Below are 18,658 nucleotides of genomic sequence, written 5' to 3'. Positions count from 1 at the left end.
CAAAACACAGTTTGGCTGGTGTTCTACACATAATTAATGGAGCGGCAAGGCACATGATCGATCAACCACTGCTCATCACACAGGCTCTTCAGAGTCCCAATTCTCGGGATCAGTGGTGTCCCAGCAGTCGGACCTCCAGTGATTGGGAAGTTGTTGCCTATTTGATGGGTAGTTGATTACTTAACTTCCAGACTGGAGGATACTCCTTTAAGTTCAGGGCCCTAGTCAAAAAAGTATACTATATAAAATAATATATCCCGATCCGCTGAATCAGTTCATGAAAAACATTATATAGCTGGACTCTAATAGAAATGAAAGGAAAAAAAAAAGCATTTGCCTGTTTTATTTTATTACAAAAACTTTTATTCGTAAACTGTAAATATTTTAAGGAAATGTTAAGAGCTTTACAGAGATAAATCCAAAAACATTCAAATGAGGCAAAATATGTGAAAGAGTCCCCTCACAAAACCTACATACTGTAATACTGCACACAACGCCAGGGAGAAAAGTGTGAATTGCAATAATTTGTTACAAATGAGAATTTAATACATAGCGGGATCCATACCGAGGCCGTACTTATTACATAGATCACATGCTTGCGCTAGGACTACACTCACCTGACACCTGCGATAGCTTTACATGATGCCCTATGAGGGCCAGCTATGACAGTGCACTCCGACGAGTGTCAGATGGGGACATAACTAAATGTATCTTCTTGTGACAGCAGCTAACAGATCGTTAGTTCTTCCAGGTTCTCTCTTTAGACGTCCTTCACACTTTTTTTTTTGCCTTGCCCATTAAATCCCCTAAATTCACATAGTTTCTAATTATTATACAAGTGTGGAGATTATTAAATGCATGAATACATTTTTTTTTCAGAACTTTAAAGGTATGTATACAAGGGACAGTGATGCGCTCTATTACACAAGATGAGTAACGCAAAACTTCACTTTCAAAAGAAATGATTATAAGGCAGGATTTTCTATTTTTTTTTATAAATCACTATTAGGCCCCCTTCACACGTCCGTGCTGTAAACAGTCTATGGTCCAGGTCTGTATGGCCATCCGTCTTTCCCTATATGTGTTCTCCGTGTGACATCCGGATAACACACAAACAGCATGAACTTATCTGTCGTCACACTTGCTTCCGGGTCCGCAGTCAGTGCAGTGAACAGTCATGAGGCATAATGAGCGGGACACGGAAGCAACAGCAGCGCGGGAGACCGGCAAGTATAACAATTCATTTAATTTTAGTGAATGGGTGTCTTCTGGTACGTATCGCACTGATGTCACATGAATCACATCAGTGTGTGATCTGTGTAACATCAGTGTTGCTGGCCAAAAAACGGACATGTCGCTGTGTGGAGCATAAGGACCCGCATGTGCTCCATACAGACACAGTGCGTGTCAAAACACGGACATGTGAGCAAACCCTTTCATTTTAATGGGTCTACATGTCACCGGTACATGTGGAATTGGACAACACGTACTGGAAACACAGACGTGTGAAAGGGGCCTTAAAGGATTTTGCTGCTAACCTACAACACGGACCGTCCGAAGTCTGTGGTGGGGCTGCACTAAACTAGGAAGTGTCCTACTTTTCTCTCGTAGCCACTGTCTTCAATAAAGGAGCGCGTTCTGTAAGATCGTATGACAGTCACTCCCGTGATGAAGACGGAAGAATGCTCTGAAGTTTAATGCTGCCTTCAGAATATTCTCGGGTTCTCCCTGCTGTGAGTGAACAGTGAAAACTTCCCAGTGATTTTGAAAAATGATTAGACTGCACAGTCCTGCGCTATCATCATTTCTCCTTTGAAAGTGGAGGTACACTTTAAATAAACATACCAACATCTGCTGCCAGCTATATCAGATTAAAGAATACAAAAAGAAAAAGAGACGTCCGTCTTCTTCTCCCCGACAGTCCTATCCTCTCCCTGGGAGAGATGCCAGCTGTAAGGATAGATGGAAACAGATAAAACATTAATACTGTACAGGGATAGGTAGTAATATATAAATGAACGTCATAATGCTCACATGTTGTTGGTTGCTATTATTTGGGTTGTGAATACTTTCCATATGACGCTTCCATTCGACTCTGCTTTAAACCCTTAAAGAAAAACAAAGTTTTATATAACCAAAGCATAAAATGTTATATATCTCATTCCTGCTTTATGAAGAAACAGCAGTAACTGGAGCAAGCTCTGCCTGCTGCTATTAAATGTCACAATCAATCTCTGCCTGCAGCATTGAAATAGCGCGACCGGCAATGGAAGTGGTTACTGAATTCCATTCCTCCCACAATGCAGTTACAGGAAACTGATGGATTGTCATGGCAGCCGGGACACCTCTGAACGCCCCCATAACAAACATCTAGGTCTTCCTATGAAGCCAAACATATGGGTGGACTTCATAGAACATCACTTTACATAGTGTAAGCGACAAGACAATCACAAGTACAAGTCCCTCAAAAGAAAATAAAAAGTTTATATATTACCTTCTCCGCCCCCATTTGAAAAAAAAAATTATATTAGAAAAAACATTAGAACAAAAAATACCACATCTGGTATTGCCATGTCCGAAAAACTCCAACCTAACAAAATATAGGCTATAAAGACTCAAGAGTGTGTGTGTAAAAATGTGCATATTGGACCACTGAAATGTAAAAAAAAAAAAGTAAAAAAAAAAAAAAAAAAAAAGCTTGGTGACGTAGTAGTTGACCTGAAGAATGAGAAAGCTCCAGGGTGAGCGGTGCTGGAGGTGGAAGGCAAAGTCCGACTGCGTGGATGCTTCTAACTACTGAAGTGTTAGAGATAAAAGGTACTGCCACGCATACCAGAGAGGGTGCACTGTTCTCTCGGCTTTCCCACCCTGTTCACCTAAATACAAGCTGAACCCAAAATACAAGAGAGAAAGAAATAAAACTAAAACATAAGGATGAAACAGGTCCAAGGGGAACGGTGTCTGCCTCCTACAGACACTAAGGCTACCTTCACGCTTTAGCGACGCAGCAGCAATCCCACCAGCGATCTGACCTGGTCAGGATCGCTGCTGCATCGCTACATGGTCGCTGGTGAGCTGTCAAACAGGCAGATCTCACCAGCGACCAGCCCCCAGCCAGCAGCGACGTGCAAGCGACGCTGCGCTTGCACGGAGCCGGCGTCTGGAAGCTGCGAACACTGGTAACTAAGGTAAACATCGGGTATGGTTACCCGATGTTTACCTTAGTTACCAGCGCACACCGCTTAGCTTAGCGTGTGCAGGGAGCAGGAGCCGGCACTGGCAGCGTGAGAGCTGCGGAGGCTGGTAACGAAGGTAAATATCGGGTAACCACCTTGGTTACCCGATGTTTACCTTGGTTACAGCTTACCGCAGGCTGTCAGACGCCGGCTCCTGCTCCCTTCACATTCAGGATTGTTGCTCTCTCGCTGTCACACACAGCGATGTGTGCTTATCAGCGGGAGAGCAACAATAAAAAAAACGAACCAGGGCTGTGTGTAACGAGCAGTGATCTCACAGCAGGGGCCAGATCGCTGCTCAGTGTCACACACAGCGAGATCGCTAATGAGGTCACAAAAAACGTGACTCAGCAGCGATCTCGCTGTGTGTGAAGTACCCCTAAGGTAAGACTGAACAGCCTGGCTCCAGTTGGTGGGTGTATACTACTGAGGAGGATTGAATTTTTTTCTTCTCTAGTGTCAGCGTCATAGTGGCAGTAGCAGCAAACACACAGTTTCCTGAGTCTCCCAATTAAGAGGGTAAAAAAAATACACAAATATATTTTTACCAAATAACACAAGCTGTAAAAAAACCCCCAAAACACAAAGAGTGGAATTGGGATAGAGGGGCGGTTTCCAGTTTTACCACACTTTATTTTTCAGTAAATTACATGGTAAAGTACAACACAAAAGGCAAGCCGTCGTATGGCTATACTGATGGATAAACAAAGTTATAACTCAGAGGATAGCAAAGCATGCCAGGAAAGTTCTAATGGCTCCACTTACCAGGTAGTAACCAGTATGATAGCCACTCATGTACCAGGCAATTAACATGCTCCCCAAGGCTTCATCGTCTTCAGCAATATCAGGCCCCATGGGAGGTGGAGGGGGGATTAACTACACACACAAAGCACAAATATTAGTGATGGCTCTATGTCAGCTTCCCAGATCATAGCACATCTCCTGGGTTGGGGAGGAAGTAAAGAATGGAATTTTGTTTACTTACCGTAAATTCCTTTTCTTCTAGCTCCAATTGGGAGACCCAGACAATCGGGTGTATAGGCTATGCCTCCGGAGGCCGCACAAAGTATTACACTTAAAAGTGTTAAGCCCCTCCCCTTCTGCCTATACACCCCCCGTGCTCCCACGGGCTCCTCAGTTTTGGTGCAAAAGCAAGAAGGAGGAAAAAGAATTATAAACTGGTTTAAAGTAACTTCAATCCGAAGGAATATCGGAGAACTGAAACCATTCAACATGAACAACATGTGTACACAAAAAAACAGGGGCGGGCGCTGGGTCTCCCAATTGGAGCTAGAAGAAAAGGAATTTACGGTAAGTAAACAAAATTCCCTTCTTCTTTGTCGCTCCATTGGGAGACCCAGACAATTGGGACGTCCAAAAGCAGTCCCTGGGTGGGTAAAATAATACCTCGTAAGAGAGCCGTAAAACGGCCTCTTCCTACAGGTGGGCAACCGCCGCCTGAAGGACTCGTCTACCTAGGCTGGCATCCGCCGAAGCATAGGTATGCACCTGATAGTGTTTCGTGAAAGTGTGCAGGCTCGACCAGGTAGCCGCCTGACACACCTGCTGAGCCGTAGCCTGGTGCCTCAAAGCCCAGGACGCGCCCACGGCTCTGGTAGAATGGGCCTTCAGCCCTGAGGGAACCGGAAGCCCAGCCGAACGGTAGGCTTCGAGAATTGGCTCCTTGATCCACCGAGCCAAGGTTGATTTGGAAGCCTGTGACCCTTTACGCTGGCCAGCGACAAGGACAAAGAGTGCATCCGAGCGGCGCAGGGGCGCCGTACGAGAAATGTAGAGTCTGAGTGCTCTCACCAGATCTAACAAGTGCAAATCCTTTTCACATTGGTGAACTGGATGAGGACAAAAAGAAGGTAAGGAGATATCCTGATTGAGATGAAAGGGGGATACCACCTTAGGGAGAAATTCCGGAACCGGACGCAGAACCACCTTGTCCTGGTGAAACACCAGGAAAGGGGCTTTGCATGACAGCGCTGCTAGCTCAGACACTCTCCGAAGTGAAGTGACTGCTACTAGAAAAACCACTTTCTGCGAAAGGCGTGAGAGAGAAATATCTCTCATTGGCTCGAATGGTGGTTTCTGAAGAACCATCAGCACCCTGTTCAGATCCCAGGGTTCTAACGGCCGCTTGTAAGGAGGAACGATGTGACAAACCCCCTGCAGGAACGTGCGTACCTGTGGAAGTCTGGCTAGGCGCTTCTGGAAAAACACACAGAGCGCTGAGACTTGTCCCTTAAGGGAGCCGAGCGACAAACCCTTTTCCAGTCCAGATTGAAAGAAGGACAGAAAAGTGGGCAAGGCAAAAGGCCAGGGAGAAGAACCCTGAGCAGAGCACCACGACAGGAAAATTTTCCACGTCCTGTGGTAGATCTTGGCGGACGTTGGTTTCCTAGCCTGTCTCATAGTGGCAATGACGTCTTGAGATAACCCTGAAGACGCTAGGATCCAGGACTCAATGGCCACACAGTCAGGTTGAGGGCCGCAGAATTCAGATGGAAAAACGGCCCTTGAGATAGCAAGTCTGGTCGGTCTGGTAGTGCCCACGGTTGGCCGACCGTGAGATGCCACAGATCCGGGTACCACGACCGCCTCGGCCAGTCTGGAGCGACGAGGATGACGCGGCGGCAGTCGGCCCTGATCTTGCGTAACACTCTGGGCAACAGTGCCAGCGGAGGAAACACATAAGGGAGCTGAAACTGCGACCAATCCTGAACTAAGGCGTCTGCCGCCAGAGCTCTGGGATCTTGAGACCGTGCCATGAACGTCGGTACCTTGTTGTTGTGCCGGGACGCCATGAGGTCGACATCCGGCACCCCCCAGCGGCAACAGATCTCCTGAAACACGTCCGGGTGAAGGGACCATTCCCCTGCGTCCATGCCCTGGCGACTGAGATAATCTGCTTCCCAGTTTTCCACGCCTGGAATGTGAACTGCAGAGATGGTGGAGGCCGTGGCTTCCACCCACATCAAAATCCGCCGGACTTCCTGGAAGGCTTGCCGACTGCGTGTGCCGCCTTGGTGGTTGATGTATGCCACCGCTGTGGAATTGTCCGACTGAATTCTGATCTGCTTGCCTTCCAGCCACTGCTGGAACGCTTTCAGGGCAAGATACACTGCCCGTATTTCCAGAACATTGATCTGAAGCGAGGACTCTTGCTGGGTCCACGTACCCTGAGCCCTGTGGTGGAGAAAAACCGCTCCCCACCCTGACAGACTCGCGTCCGTCGTGACCACCTCCCAGGATGGGGGTAGGAAGGATTTCCCCTTCGATAATGAAGTGGGAAGAAGCCACCACCGAAGGGAAGCTTTGGTCGCCTGAGAGAGGGAGACGTTCCTGTCGAGGGACGTCGGCTTCCTGTCCCATTTGCGTAGGATGTCCCATTGAAGAGGACGCAGGTGAAACTGCGCGAAAGGAACTGCCTCCATTGCTGCCACCATCTTCCCCAGGAAGTGCATGAGGCGCCTCAAGGGGTGTGACTGGCCTTGAAGGAGAGATTGTACCCCTGTCTGTAGTGACCGCTGCTTGATCAGCGGAAGCTTCACTATCGCTGAGAGGGTATGAAGCTCCATGCCAAGGTATGTGAGCGATTGGGCCGGTGTCAGATTTGACTTTGGAAAATTGATGATCTACCCGAAACTCTGGAGAGTCTCCAGGGTAGCGTCGAGGCTGTGTTGGCATGCCTCTTTAGAGGGTGCCTTGATCAGGAGATCGTCCAAGTACGGGATCACCGAGTGACCCTGAGAGTGGAGGACCGCTACTACAGTAGCCATAACCTTGGTGAAAACCCGTGGGGCTGTTGCCAGGCCGAACGGCAGTGCCACGAACTGCAGGTGTTCGTTTTCTATGGCGAAGCGCAAGAAGCGCTGGTGTTCTGGAGCAATCGGTACGTGGAGATAAGCATCTTTGATATCGATCGATGCAAGGAAATCTCCTTGGGACATTGAGGCGATGACGGAGCGGAGGGATTCCATCCGGAACCGCCTGGTCTTTACGTGTTTGTTGAGCAGTTTCAGGTCCAGGACAGGACGGAAAGACCCGTCCTTCTTTGGGACCACAAACAAGTTGGAGTAAAAACCGTGGCCCTGTTGCTGAAGAGGAACAGGGACCACCACTCCTTCTGCCTTCAGAGTGCCCAGCGCCTGCAGAAGAGCCTCGGCTCGCTCGGGAGGCGGGGATGACCTGAAGAATCGAGTCGGGGGACGAGAGGTGAACTCTATCTTGTAACCGTGAGACAGAATGTCTCTCACCCAACGGTCTTTTACCCGTGGCAGCCAGGCGTCGCAAAAGCGGGAGAGCCTGCCACCGACCGAAGATGCGGAGTGAGGAGGCCGAAAGTCATGAGGAAGCCGCTTTGGTAGCGGCACCTCCGGTGGCCTTTTTAGGACGTGACTTAGACCGCCATGCGTCAGAATTCCTTTGATCTTTCTGAGGCCTTTTGGACGAGGAGAATTGGGACCTGCCCGCGCCCCGAAAGGACCGAAACCTCGACTGCCCCTTCCTCTGTTGGGGTATGTTCGGTTTGGGCTGGGGTAAGGATGTATCCTTTCCCTTGGATTGTTTGATGATTTCATCCAAACGCTCGCCAAACAATCGGTCGCCAGAAATTGGCAAACTGGTTAAGCGCTTTTTTGGAAACAGAATCTGCCTTCCATTCCCGTAGCCACAAGGCCCTGCGGAGTACCACCGAATTGGCGGCTGCAACCGCCGTACGGCTCGCAGAGTCCAGGACAGCATTAATAGCGTAAGACGCAAATGCCGACGTCTGAGTGGTTATGGACGCCACCTGTGGCGCGGACGTGCGTGTGGCTGCGTCAATTTGCGCTTGACCTGCTGAGATAGCTTGTAGCGCCCATACGGCTGCGAACGCTGGGGCAAAAGAAGCGCCGATAGCTTCATAGATGGATTTCAACCAGAGCTCCATCTGCCTGTCAGTGGCATCTTTGAGTGAAGCCCCATCTTCCACTGCAAGTATGGATCTAGCTGCCAGTCTGGAGATTGGAGGATCCACTTTGGGACACTGAGCCCAACTTTTGACCACGTCAGGGGGAAAAGGATAACGTGTATCCTTAAGGCGCTTAGAAAAACGCTTATCTGGACAAGCATGGTGATTCTGGACTGCCTCTCTGAAATCAGAGTGGTCCAGAAACATACTCTGTGTACGCTTGGGAAACTTGAAACGGAATTTCTCCTGCTGAGAAGCTGACTCCTCCACCGGAGGAGCTGAGGGAGAAATATCCAACATACGATTGATGGACGCAATAAGGTCGTTCACTATGGCGTCCCCGTCCGGAGTATCAAGATTGAGAGCGGCCTCAGGATCAGAATCCTGATCAGCTGTCTCCGCATCATCAACCAGAGATTCCCCCCTCTGAGACCCTGCACAATATGATGATGTTGAGGGAAAATCTAAGCGAGCTCGCTTAGTCGGTCTGGGGCTGGGGTCTGTGTCAGAACCCTCAGCCTGGGATCCATGAGATACCCCGGGAGGACATTGTTGTTCCAGCTGAGGTGGGCCAGGGAACGAAGATTCAACAGAGTCCCTGTGCTGAGATACCGGCCTGGACTGCAAGGCTTCTAGTATGTTAGCCATAGTCTCAGAGAGTTTTGCAAACTCCGTCCCCGTCACCTGAACAGTGTTAGCAGGTGGCTCCCCCTGGGCCCCTCTTAGCAGAGGCTCCGGCTGAGTAAGTGCCACAGGGGCCGAACAGTGCACACAATGAGGGTCAGTGGAACCTGCCGGTAGCGGGGTAGTACATGCGGCGCAGGCAACATAATAAGCCTGTGTTTTGGCACCCCTGCCTTTCGTGGGCGCCATGCTATTATCTTCCCTGAGTAACACAATAGGGTATATAGCCAGAAATCAACTGTGCACCATACAGTGTAAAACATATATACCATAAACATATAATGTTACACTACTGCACAATGGGGCTAGCACCACAGGTGCTGCTTACCACCCGCCTAAAGCGGTTGTGAGGCCACCAGAGTCCCTGCCTGGGTCTCCCAGACTTTGTCCCCCTCTGCTGCGTCCGAGGAGCTGACAGGAATGGCTGCCGGCGTCCTGAGGAGAGAAGGGAGCCGTGGGCGTGACCCAGAAAGTGCGGGAACTGGTGCCCGCACTGTGCACAGTGAGGGGGGTGGAGTATGCAAAGCATGCTCCAGCCCTCAGTGCTGCTCGTTCTGTGCAGTGTCCCGCCCTTCCCCTGCCTGTCAGGGCTGTGGGCGGGAGGAAAGGAAACTAGGCCGCAAAAAGCCGGGGACTCTAGTAATAAACGCGGCCGCCGTAAAAGCGCGGCCGGCGTGAAAGTCCCCGGCGCACTACAAGTCCCAGCCGCGCCGCAGTGTTTCCATGGCCGCGGCGGTCAGTGCGGCAGTCCCTATACATAAACACACTCAGCAACGCTGAGTGTGTAATGGCACATATTAACCCGGTCAGCGCCGTGGTCCCCGGTGCACTAGCACACCCAGCAAAGCTGGAGTGTTGCTGTGCGCGGTCCCCACCGGGATACAGAGTACCTCCAAGTAGCAGGGCCATGTCCCTGAACGATACCCGGCTCCTATCCAGCAGGCTCCACAGGAGTTGTGGATGAAGCGCGGTCTCAGTGCCTGGAGACCGATAGGATCCCACTTCCACCAGAGCCCTAAGGGGGATGGGGAAGGAAAAACAGCATGTGGGCTCCAGCCTCCGTACCCGCAATGGATACCTCAACCTTACAACACCACCGACAAGAGTGGGGTGAGAAGGGAGCATGCTGGGGGCTCTATATGGGCCCACTTTTCTTCCATCCGACATGGTCAGCAGCTGCTGCTGACCAATCTGTGGAGCTGTGCGTGCGTGTCTGACCTCCTTCGCACAAAGCAAAAAACTGAGGAGCCCGTGGGAGCACGGGGGGTGTATAGGCAGAAGGGGAGGGGCTTAACACTTTTAAGTGTAATACTTTGTGCGGCCTCCGGAGGCATAGCCTATACACCCGATTGTCTGGGTCTCCCAATGGAGCGACAAAGAAATTATAATACAAACATTACAGCACAAGATTGCAAATTATTATTTCTAAGTAAGTAAAACATAAGTAAAACATTTTTTATAAACAGGCAGGGACATGTTTTACCTCACAAAAAGAAATCAGGCATGATCCAGTGATGTAATGTCTTTATACTCTCGTGTCCTCCCCGGCCCAGGAGACATGGCTATTAAGGGCACTTTACACGCTGCAATCTCACTAGCGAGCGTACCCGCCCCCGTCGGTTGTGCGTCACGTGCAAATCGCTGCCCATGGCGCACAACATTGCTAACACCTGTCACACGGACTTACCTTCCCTGCGACGTCGCTGTGGCCGGCGACCCGCCTCCTTTCTAAGAGGGCGGTTCGTGCGGCGTCACAGCGACGTCACACGGCAGCCGTCCAATAGAAGCAGAGGGGCGGAGATGAGCGGGCAAAACATGCCGCCCACCTCCTTCCTTCCTCATTGCGGTACGATGTAGATCCTCGTTCCTGCGGTGACACACATAGCGATGTGTGCTGCCGCAGGAACGACGAACAACCTGCGTCCAGCACCAGCAACGATATTTGGGAAATGGACGACGTGTCAACAATCAACAATAAGGTAAGTAAATTTGATTAACGGTCGTCCGTGCGTTTCACACCCAATGACATCTTGTTAGCGATATCGTTGCGTGTAGAGCGGCCTTTACACCGCACATAGCAGGGACACTTTACAGAATATCTCAGGACAGGAACTTTTTTTAAACACATCCAATTGTATAATTATTCCAAGATCTATTCTTTTGTGGGAAAAAACTCTAATAACTATGTGCTATATATGCTGTTAAAGTGTGTAATAAACAGAACTGAGCAAAAGTTTTAGGCAGGTGTGGGATAAAAGATTCTCCAACGTAAGAATGCTTTAAAAAAATAGAAGAGTTAATAGTTTACTTTTATCAATTAACAAAACGCAAAGTGAATGAACAAAAGAAAACCCCAAAATCAATCATATTTCCACACCTACCAAAAAGTTTAGGACAGATCCATATATAACTTTATAATTATACTGCACCATAAATTTCCTGAGTAATGTGACAAGAAAACAACTTACAGGAGGACCTGGAGGGAATGATGGTGGCCATCCAGGAAGAAAGGGGTGCGCTGGACTTGATTTATCCCCATGCTGTAAATACATAAAACATCATTTCTATAGGAGGATTCTGAAGGGTTATGTCCGTTATGCAGTGGCACATACGTCCCCCACTGCGGAAGCTGCCACCAATCTGGTTTTGCTGTGGGCATACACTCCTGCCTGATTGTCAGCTCTTTGGGACACCACTGAGACACTGACTGTCCAGCCGGGCTACAGAAATACACCCTGAGACCTGGCCTCTAGGCTTAGATAGGCAAAAGGGATGGGTGCTACCACACATGAGCTAAAGTGAAGAATCCCGTGACCCTGGCCACAAAGCAGCTATAAGCACAGGGAGTAGTGTGCATGTGTAGCCACTGGACTAGAGGGATTACTGCTCTAGAACAGCAGACTTTAGAAACAGCTCGTCTATGGGCAAGCTTACTGCTTCTACAAGAGCTAGAATAGGAATTTTGACTGCAAAGAATAAAGATCATTAATGACTAATGCTTATCACACTTGATTTGTTACCTGTCCAAACCCAGGCATAAATGGCGGCCCAACAGGTGGGAAGGGAAGATTCCAGTGGGAGGACTTTGGTGCGGCTGCTCTGTTCTCATCTCTGCCGTCAGATGCTCTGGAAGACTTGTCACTTTCATCCGTTGATTGTTCATCCCCATTTATATCCTTTAAGAGAAACACTTAATTGAAAGGCTATCCACACAATCATAGATGGCACTGTGGGCACTTGTTTTATGCTGAGAGTAGATCACAGAGGGAATTGTAAGCTGCTCACATTTTAGAAATTAGCAAATTATTTCAAAGATCTGCTGGAGAGCACATGGACATATAACCAATCCCTAATATGGCACCCATGGAAATCTATGGGCTCGTACTGGGTCTCCTTGAGCATCAGAATTTAGACAGAAGTTCTCACAAGTTTTATTGCATGAAGAATCAAGGAAGAATTTTTCCCCTGAAAGCATTTATTCTAATGGAGAAAATGGTGCTGTATAGATGCACCAAACAGCTGGGGACGGTCCACAATATGGACTTTATGGAGCCATCATATAGGACTCCATATGTAATTTTGTGTCAGTGTAGGCTTTGTATTGGCAAAAGGGAATTCTATTAGAGGTAAAACCTTCCCCTGCACTTATCTAGGAGGATCGAATCCTTATTGCTAAATACATTTTCTTCACAGTGACTGTAACAAGCTTTAGTTTTCTTATCAGATATTAAGCCACAAAGTTACATTTTGATAACCCTCACCAATGAAGTGGATTCTTACCTGCACGACATCTCTTGGGTCACTTTCTCCTTCTGAACTATCTGGGAAACGCAAATCAGCCAAACTCTGCTCCTCATTATTCCCGTAGCCGGTGTATGTGACTATACAAGTCCCTCGCTTGGCGTCAATAGAAGAGATGGTGGCAGGATACAAGTTGCCATCCTCTGACCAGACTGCATTACAGGAGTCCCCAACTCTCCACTAGAACGAAACAGATGAATGACAATAAGTGCCCATGAAGATATAAGCAGACATGTAATCTGACATTTGGTAATTAATAGCAATTCACTTATATAGCAAAGAAGGGAATTTTGTTTACTTACCGTAAATTCCTTTTCTTCTAGCTCCTATTGGGAGACTCAGACAATTGGGTGTATAGCTTCTGCTTCTGCCTCCGGAGGCCACACAAAGTATTACACTTTAAAAAGTGTAACCCCTCCCCTCTGCCTATACACCCTCCCGTGGATCACGGGCTCCTCAGTTTTGGTGCAAAAGCAGGAAGGAGAAAACTTATAAATTGGTCTAGGGTAAATTCAATCCGAAGGATGTTCGGAGAACTGAACCATGAACCACAAGAACAATTCAACATGAACAACATGTGTACACAAAAGAACAACCAGCCCGAAGGGAACAGGGGCGGGTGCTGGGTCTCCCAATAGGAGCTAGAAGAAAAGGAATTTACGGTAAGTAAACAAAATTCCCTTCTTCTTTGTCGCTCCATTGGGAGACCCAGACAATTGGGACGTCCAAAAGCAGTCCCTGGGTGGGTAAAAGAATACCTCGATAAAAAGAGCCGAACGGCCCTCCTCTTACAGGTGGGCAACCGCCGCCTGAAGGACTCGCCTACCTAGACTGGCGTCTGCCGAAGCATAGGTATGCACTTGATAGTGCTTCGTGAAAGTGTGCAGACTAGACCACGTCGCTGCCTGACACACCTGCTGAGCCGTAGCCCTGTGCCGCAATGCCCAGGACGCACCCACGGCTCTGGTAGAATGGGCTTTCAGCCCTGAAGGAAGCGGAAGCCCAGAAGAACGGTAGGCTTCAAGAATCGGTTCCTTGATCCACCGAGCCAAGGTTGACTTGGAAGCCTGCGAACCCTTACGCTGGCCAGCGACAAGGACAAAGAGCGCATCTGAACGACGCAGGGGCGCCGTGCGAGACACGTAGAGCCGGAGTGCTCTCACCAGATCCAAAGAGTGCAAATCCTTTTCACATTGGTGAATTGGATTAGGGCAAAATGAAGGTAAGGAGATATCCTGATTGAGATGAAAAGGAGATACCACCTTAGGGAGAAATTCCGGAACCGGACGCAGAACCACCTTATCCTGGTGAAACACCAGGAAGGGGGCTTTGCATGACAGCGCTGCAAGCTCAGACACTCTCCGGAGTGATGTAATTGCCACTAGAAAAGCCACCTTTTGAGAAAGACGTGATAAAGAGACATCCCGCAGCGGCTCGAAAGGTGGTTTCTGAAGAGCCGTTAGCACCCTGTTAAGATCCCAGGGTTCCAGCGGACGCTTGTAAGGTGGAACTATGTGGCAAACTCCCTGCAGGAACGTACGGACCTGCGGAAGCCTGGCTAGACGCTTTTGAAAAAATACGGAGAGCGCCGAAACTTGGCCCTTGAGAGAGCCGAGTGACAAAGCCTTGTCCATTCCGGATTGGAGGAATGAAAGAAAAGTGGGTAAGGCAAACGGCCATGAAGAGAAACCGTTATCAGAGCACCAGGATAAGAAGATTTGCCAAGACCTGTAATAGATCTTGGCGGACGTTGGCTTCCTGGCTTGTCTCATGGTGGCAATGACATCCTGAGATAACCCTGAAGACGCTAGGAGCCAGGACTCAATGGCCACACAGTCAGGTTGAGGGCCACAGAATTCAGATGGAAAAATGGCCCTTGTGACAGCAAGTGTGGGCGGTCTGGAAGCGCCCACGGCTGACCCACCGTGAGATGCCACAGATCCGGGTACCACGACCGCCTCGGCCAGTCTGGAGCGACGAGAATGGCGCGACGGCAGTCGGACCTGATCTTGCGTAACACTCTGGGCAGCATCGCCAGAGGAGGAAACACATAAGGCAGTCGGAACTGCGACCAGTCCTGAACTAACGCGTCCGCCGCCAGAGCTCTGCGATCTTGAGACCGGGCCATGAATGCCGGGACTTTGTTGTTGTGCCGTGAGGCCATGAGATCGACGTCCGGCGTTCCCCAGCGGCGACAGATCTCTCGAAACACTTCTGGGTGCAGAGACCATTCCCCCGCATCCATGCCCTGACGACTGAGAAAATCTGCTTCCCAGTTTTCTACGCCCGGGATGTGAACTGCGGAGATGGTGGAGGCTGTGGCTTCCACCCACTGCAGAATCCGCCGGACTTCCTGGAAGGCTTGACGACTGCGAGTGCCGCCTTGGTGGTTGATGTATGCGACGGCAGTGGCGTTGTCCGACTGGATACGGATCTGCCTGCCCTCCAGCCACCGCTGAAAAGCCAATAGGGCTAGATACACTGCCCTTATTTCCAGAACATTGATCTGAAGGTTAGACTCTATCGGAGTCCAGGTTCCCTGAGCCCTGTGGTGGAGAAAAACCGCTCCTCACCCTGACAGGCTCGCGTCCGTGGTGACCACAGCCCAGGTTGGGGGTAGGAAGGATTTTCCCTGCGATAGAGAGTTGGGAAGGAGCCACCACTGAAGTGACGTCTTGGTTGCAAGGGAAAGAGAGACGTTCCTGTCGAGGGAAGCCGACCTCCTGTCCCATTTGCGGAGAATGTCCCATTGGAGCTGCCGTAGATGGAATTGCGCGAACGGCACTGCCTCCATCGCTGCCACCATCTTCCCCAGGAAGTGCATGAGGCGCCTTAAGGCGTGTGACTGACTCCGAAGAAGTGATTGCACCCCTGCCTGCAGAGAAAGCTGTTTGTCTCGCGGTAGCTTGACTACCGCTGACTGTGTATGAAACTCCATCCCGAGGTAAGTCAGTGATTGGGTCGGTGTCGACTTGGATTTTGGGAAGTTGATGATCCACCCGAACTGCTGGAGAGTCGTCAGAGCGACTGTAAGGCTGTGTTGACACGCCACCCGAGAAGGGGCCCTGACTAGGCGATCGTCTAGGTAGGGAATCACCGAGTGGCCCTGAGAGTGTAGGACCGCCACGACGGATGCCATGACTTTGGTGAAAACCCGTGGGGCTGTCGCCAGGCCGAAAGGCAATGCCACGAACTGAAGGTGTTCGTCCCTGATGGCGAAACGCAAGAAGCGTTGATGTTCGGGTGCGATCGGCACGTGGAGATAAGCATCTTTGATGTCGATCGATGCTAGGAAGTCTCCTTGTGACATCGAGGCGATGACCGAGCGGAGAGATTCCATCCGAAACCTTCTGGTTCTCACGTGTCTGTTGAGCAGTTTGAGGTCCAGAACGGGACGGAATGATCCGTCCTTTTTTGGCACCACGAACAAGTTGGAGTAAAAGCCGCGACCACGTTCCTGAAGGTGAACGGGGGGTCACAACTCCTTCTGTCTTCAGAGCCTCCACCGCCTGAAAAAGTGCGTCGGCCTGAGCGGGGGGCGGAGAGGTTCTGAAGAAACGAGCCGCAGGACGGGAGCTGAACTCTATCCTGTAACCGTGAGACAGAATGTCTCTCACCCATCGGTCTTGAACATGTGGCCACCAGGCGTCGCCAAAGCGGGAGAGCCTGCCACCGACCGAGGATGCGGTTAGGGGATACCGAGAGTCATGAGGAGGCCGCCTTGGAGGCAGTGCCTGCTGCGGCCTTTTGGGGGCGTGACTTGGACCGCCACGCATAGGAGTTCCTCTGGCCTTTCTCCTGCCTGCTGGACGAAGAGGATTGGGGCTTGGCGGAGGGACGAAAGGACCGAAACCTCGATTGTATTTTCCGTTGTTGAGGTCTCTTAGGTCTGGACTGGGGTAAGGAGGAGTCCTTTCCCTTGGATTCCTTAATAATCTCATCCAATCGTTCGCCAAACAAGCGTTCGCCAGAAAACGGCAAACCGGTTAAGAACCTCTTGGAGGCCGAGTCTGCCTTCCATTCGCGCAGCCACATGGCCCTGCGGACTGCCACAGAGTTAGCGGATGCCACAGCTGTACGGCTAGCCGAGTCTAGGACTGCGTTCATGGCGTAGGAAGAAAAAGCTGACGCTTGAGAAGTCAAAGACGCAACTTGCGGAGCAGAATTACGTGTGACAGCATTAATCTCAGTCAGACAAGCCGAGATAGCTTGGAGTGCCCACATGGCTGCAAAGGCCGGGGCAAAAGACGCGCCCGTGGCCTCAAAGATGGACTTCACCAGGAGCTCTATCTGCCTGTCAGTGGCATCCTTTAGCGATGAGCCATCTGCCACCGATACCACAGATCTAGCCGCCAATCTAGAGACTGGAGTATCCACCTTGGGACATTGAGCCCACCCCTTAACGACTTCAGCAGGGAAGGGGTAACGCGTGTCAGTGAGGCGCTTAGTAAAGCGCTTGTCCGGAACCGCTCTGGGCTTCTGGACAACGTCTCTGAAGTTAGAGTGATCGAAGAACGCACTACGTGTACGTTTGGGGAACCGAAACTGGTGTTTCTCCTGCTGAGACGCTGACTCCTCCACAGTAGGAGGCGGGGGAGAGAGATCCAACACCTGGTTGATGGACGAGATAAGATCATTCAGTAATGCGTCCCCCTCAGGTGTATCAAGGTTAAGGGCGACGTCAGGGTCAGAACCCTGAGCTGCGACGACCGCCTCATCCTCCAGAGAGTCCTCAAGCTGGGAACCCGAGCAGCGTGAAGAAGTCGGGGAAGATTCCCAGCGAGCCCGCTTAGCCTGTCTAGGACTGTGGTCCTGGCAGGAGTCCTCCGCATGGGACCTAGGGCCCAACCTGGGAGCGCGCTGCGGCTCAGACCGAGAGGGGCCTGGAGGTGACTATCCAACAGGGGCCGGGGCCTGTGTAAGGACCGGTCTGGACTGCAAAGCTTCTAGCAGCTTGGCAGACCATTTGTCCATAGACTGAGCCATGGATTGTGAAAGAGACTCAGAGAGTTTCTCAGCAAAAGAGGAGAACTCTGTCCCTGCCGCCTGGACAGGGGGAGCAGGGGGGTCTACATGAGCCGAGGGGTCCACTAGTGACCGAGGCTCCGGCTGAGCAAGTGAAACAGGGGTCGAGCATTGCTCACAGTGAGGGTAGGTGGAACCCACAGGTAACATAGCCCCACAAGAGGTACAGGCCGCAAAAAACCCCTGTGTCTTAACAGCTTTGCTCCTTGTGGACGACATGCTGTTGTCTCCTAGGAGAGAGAGATCACTGAGGGTATATGGGCAAAAACAGGGTATACAGCCCGACCGAACAGAAATATATATATATAAATACTTATCTATTCCGGCACCCTAGGGGGGACCAGCACCGGGTGACCGGTGTGGCTTACCGACCGCTAACAAGCGGAGTGTGTGCCTCCAGATTCCCAGCTTTAGGTCCCCTGGAGCTGCAGAGCTGTTCCTGAGAATCCTGCACCGGCAGAATGCCCAAAAAATGGCTGCCGGAGATCTCAGGGGAGGAGTGGAGCCGTGGGCGGCGCCAGGAAAGTGCGGGAATCTGGGGTCCCCACAGTGATCAGTGAGGGGGGAGGAAACATGCAGGATGCTCCAGCCCTCACATCCGACGTCAGGTCGGTAGTCCCGCCCTTACCCCTGACAGGCAGGCCGGGGGGCGTGATTTTTGCGACTAGGCCGCGATGAAGCCAGGGACTAAATTTGAGACCGCGCCCGACAAGCAGGCACGGTCGGCGCGGAAGTCCGCCGGTCTTCTCAATTCAGCAGCTGCCGCAGCGTCCGGGAAGAAGGTGCGCTCCTGCATATTCCCCAATGGGGACACAGAGTACCTTAGAGTTGCAGGGCCCAGTCCCTGAGGTTGAATAGACTCCGGTCCGGCAGATTCCCACAGGGGCTGCGGAGGGAGCACGGTCCCAGCAAATGGCTGACCGTTCAGGATCCCACTTCTCCCAGAGCCGCT

At 50.9% G+C, this 18,658-nt stretch overlaps 1 protein-coding gene across 2 annotated transcripts in view; it reads right to left on the bottom strand.

Annotated features, from left to right (window-relative positions):
• Nucleotides 1–340: 340 nt before the first annotated feature.
• SMN1 (survival of motor neuron 1, telomeric) overlaps nucleotides 341–18,658 on the bottom strand; it is a 69,922-nt gene continuing 51,604 nt past the window's right edge. For both annotated transcript variants that reach the window (XM_075325305.1, XM_075325297.1), the window contains 6 exons: nucleotides 12,661–12,861; nucleotides 11,901–12,056; nucleotides 11,349–11,420; nucleotides 4,002–4,112; nucleotides 2,035–2,107; nucleotides 341–1,950 (listed from right to left, as the gene is read on the bottom strand). In XM_075325305.1, the coding sequence (XP_075181420.1) occupies nucleotides 2,051–2,107; nucleotides 4,002–4,112; nucleotides 11,349–11,420; nucleotides 11,901–12,056; nucleotides 12,661–12,861 (597 nt within the window). In that variant the 3' untranslated portion in view covers nucleotides 341–1,950; nucleotides 2,035–2,050. The remainder of the gene's footprint in view (nucleotides 1,951–2,034; nucleotides 2,108–4,001; nucleotides 4,113–11,348; nucleotides 11,421–11,900; nucleotides 12,057–12,660; nucleotides 12,862–18,658) is intronic.

The sequence above is a fragment of the Anomaloglossus baeobatrachus genome, chromosome 1, assembly GCF_048569485.1.
Source record: "Anomaloglossus baeobatrachus isolate aAnoBae1 chromosome 1, aAnoBae1.hap1, whole genome shotgun sequence".
Lineage (NCBI taxonomy): Eukaryota > Metazoa > Chordata > Amphibia > Anura > Aromobatidae > Anomaloglossus > Anomaloglossus baeobatrachus.
Note: the sequence above shows the minus strand (reverse complement) of the source record. Positions and strands in the feature narration are given on the sequence as shown.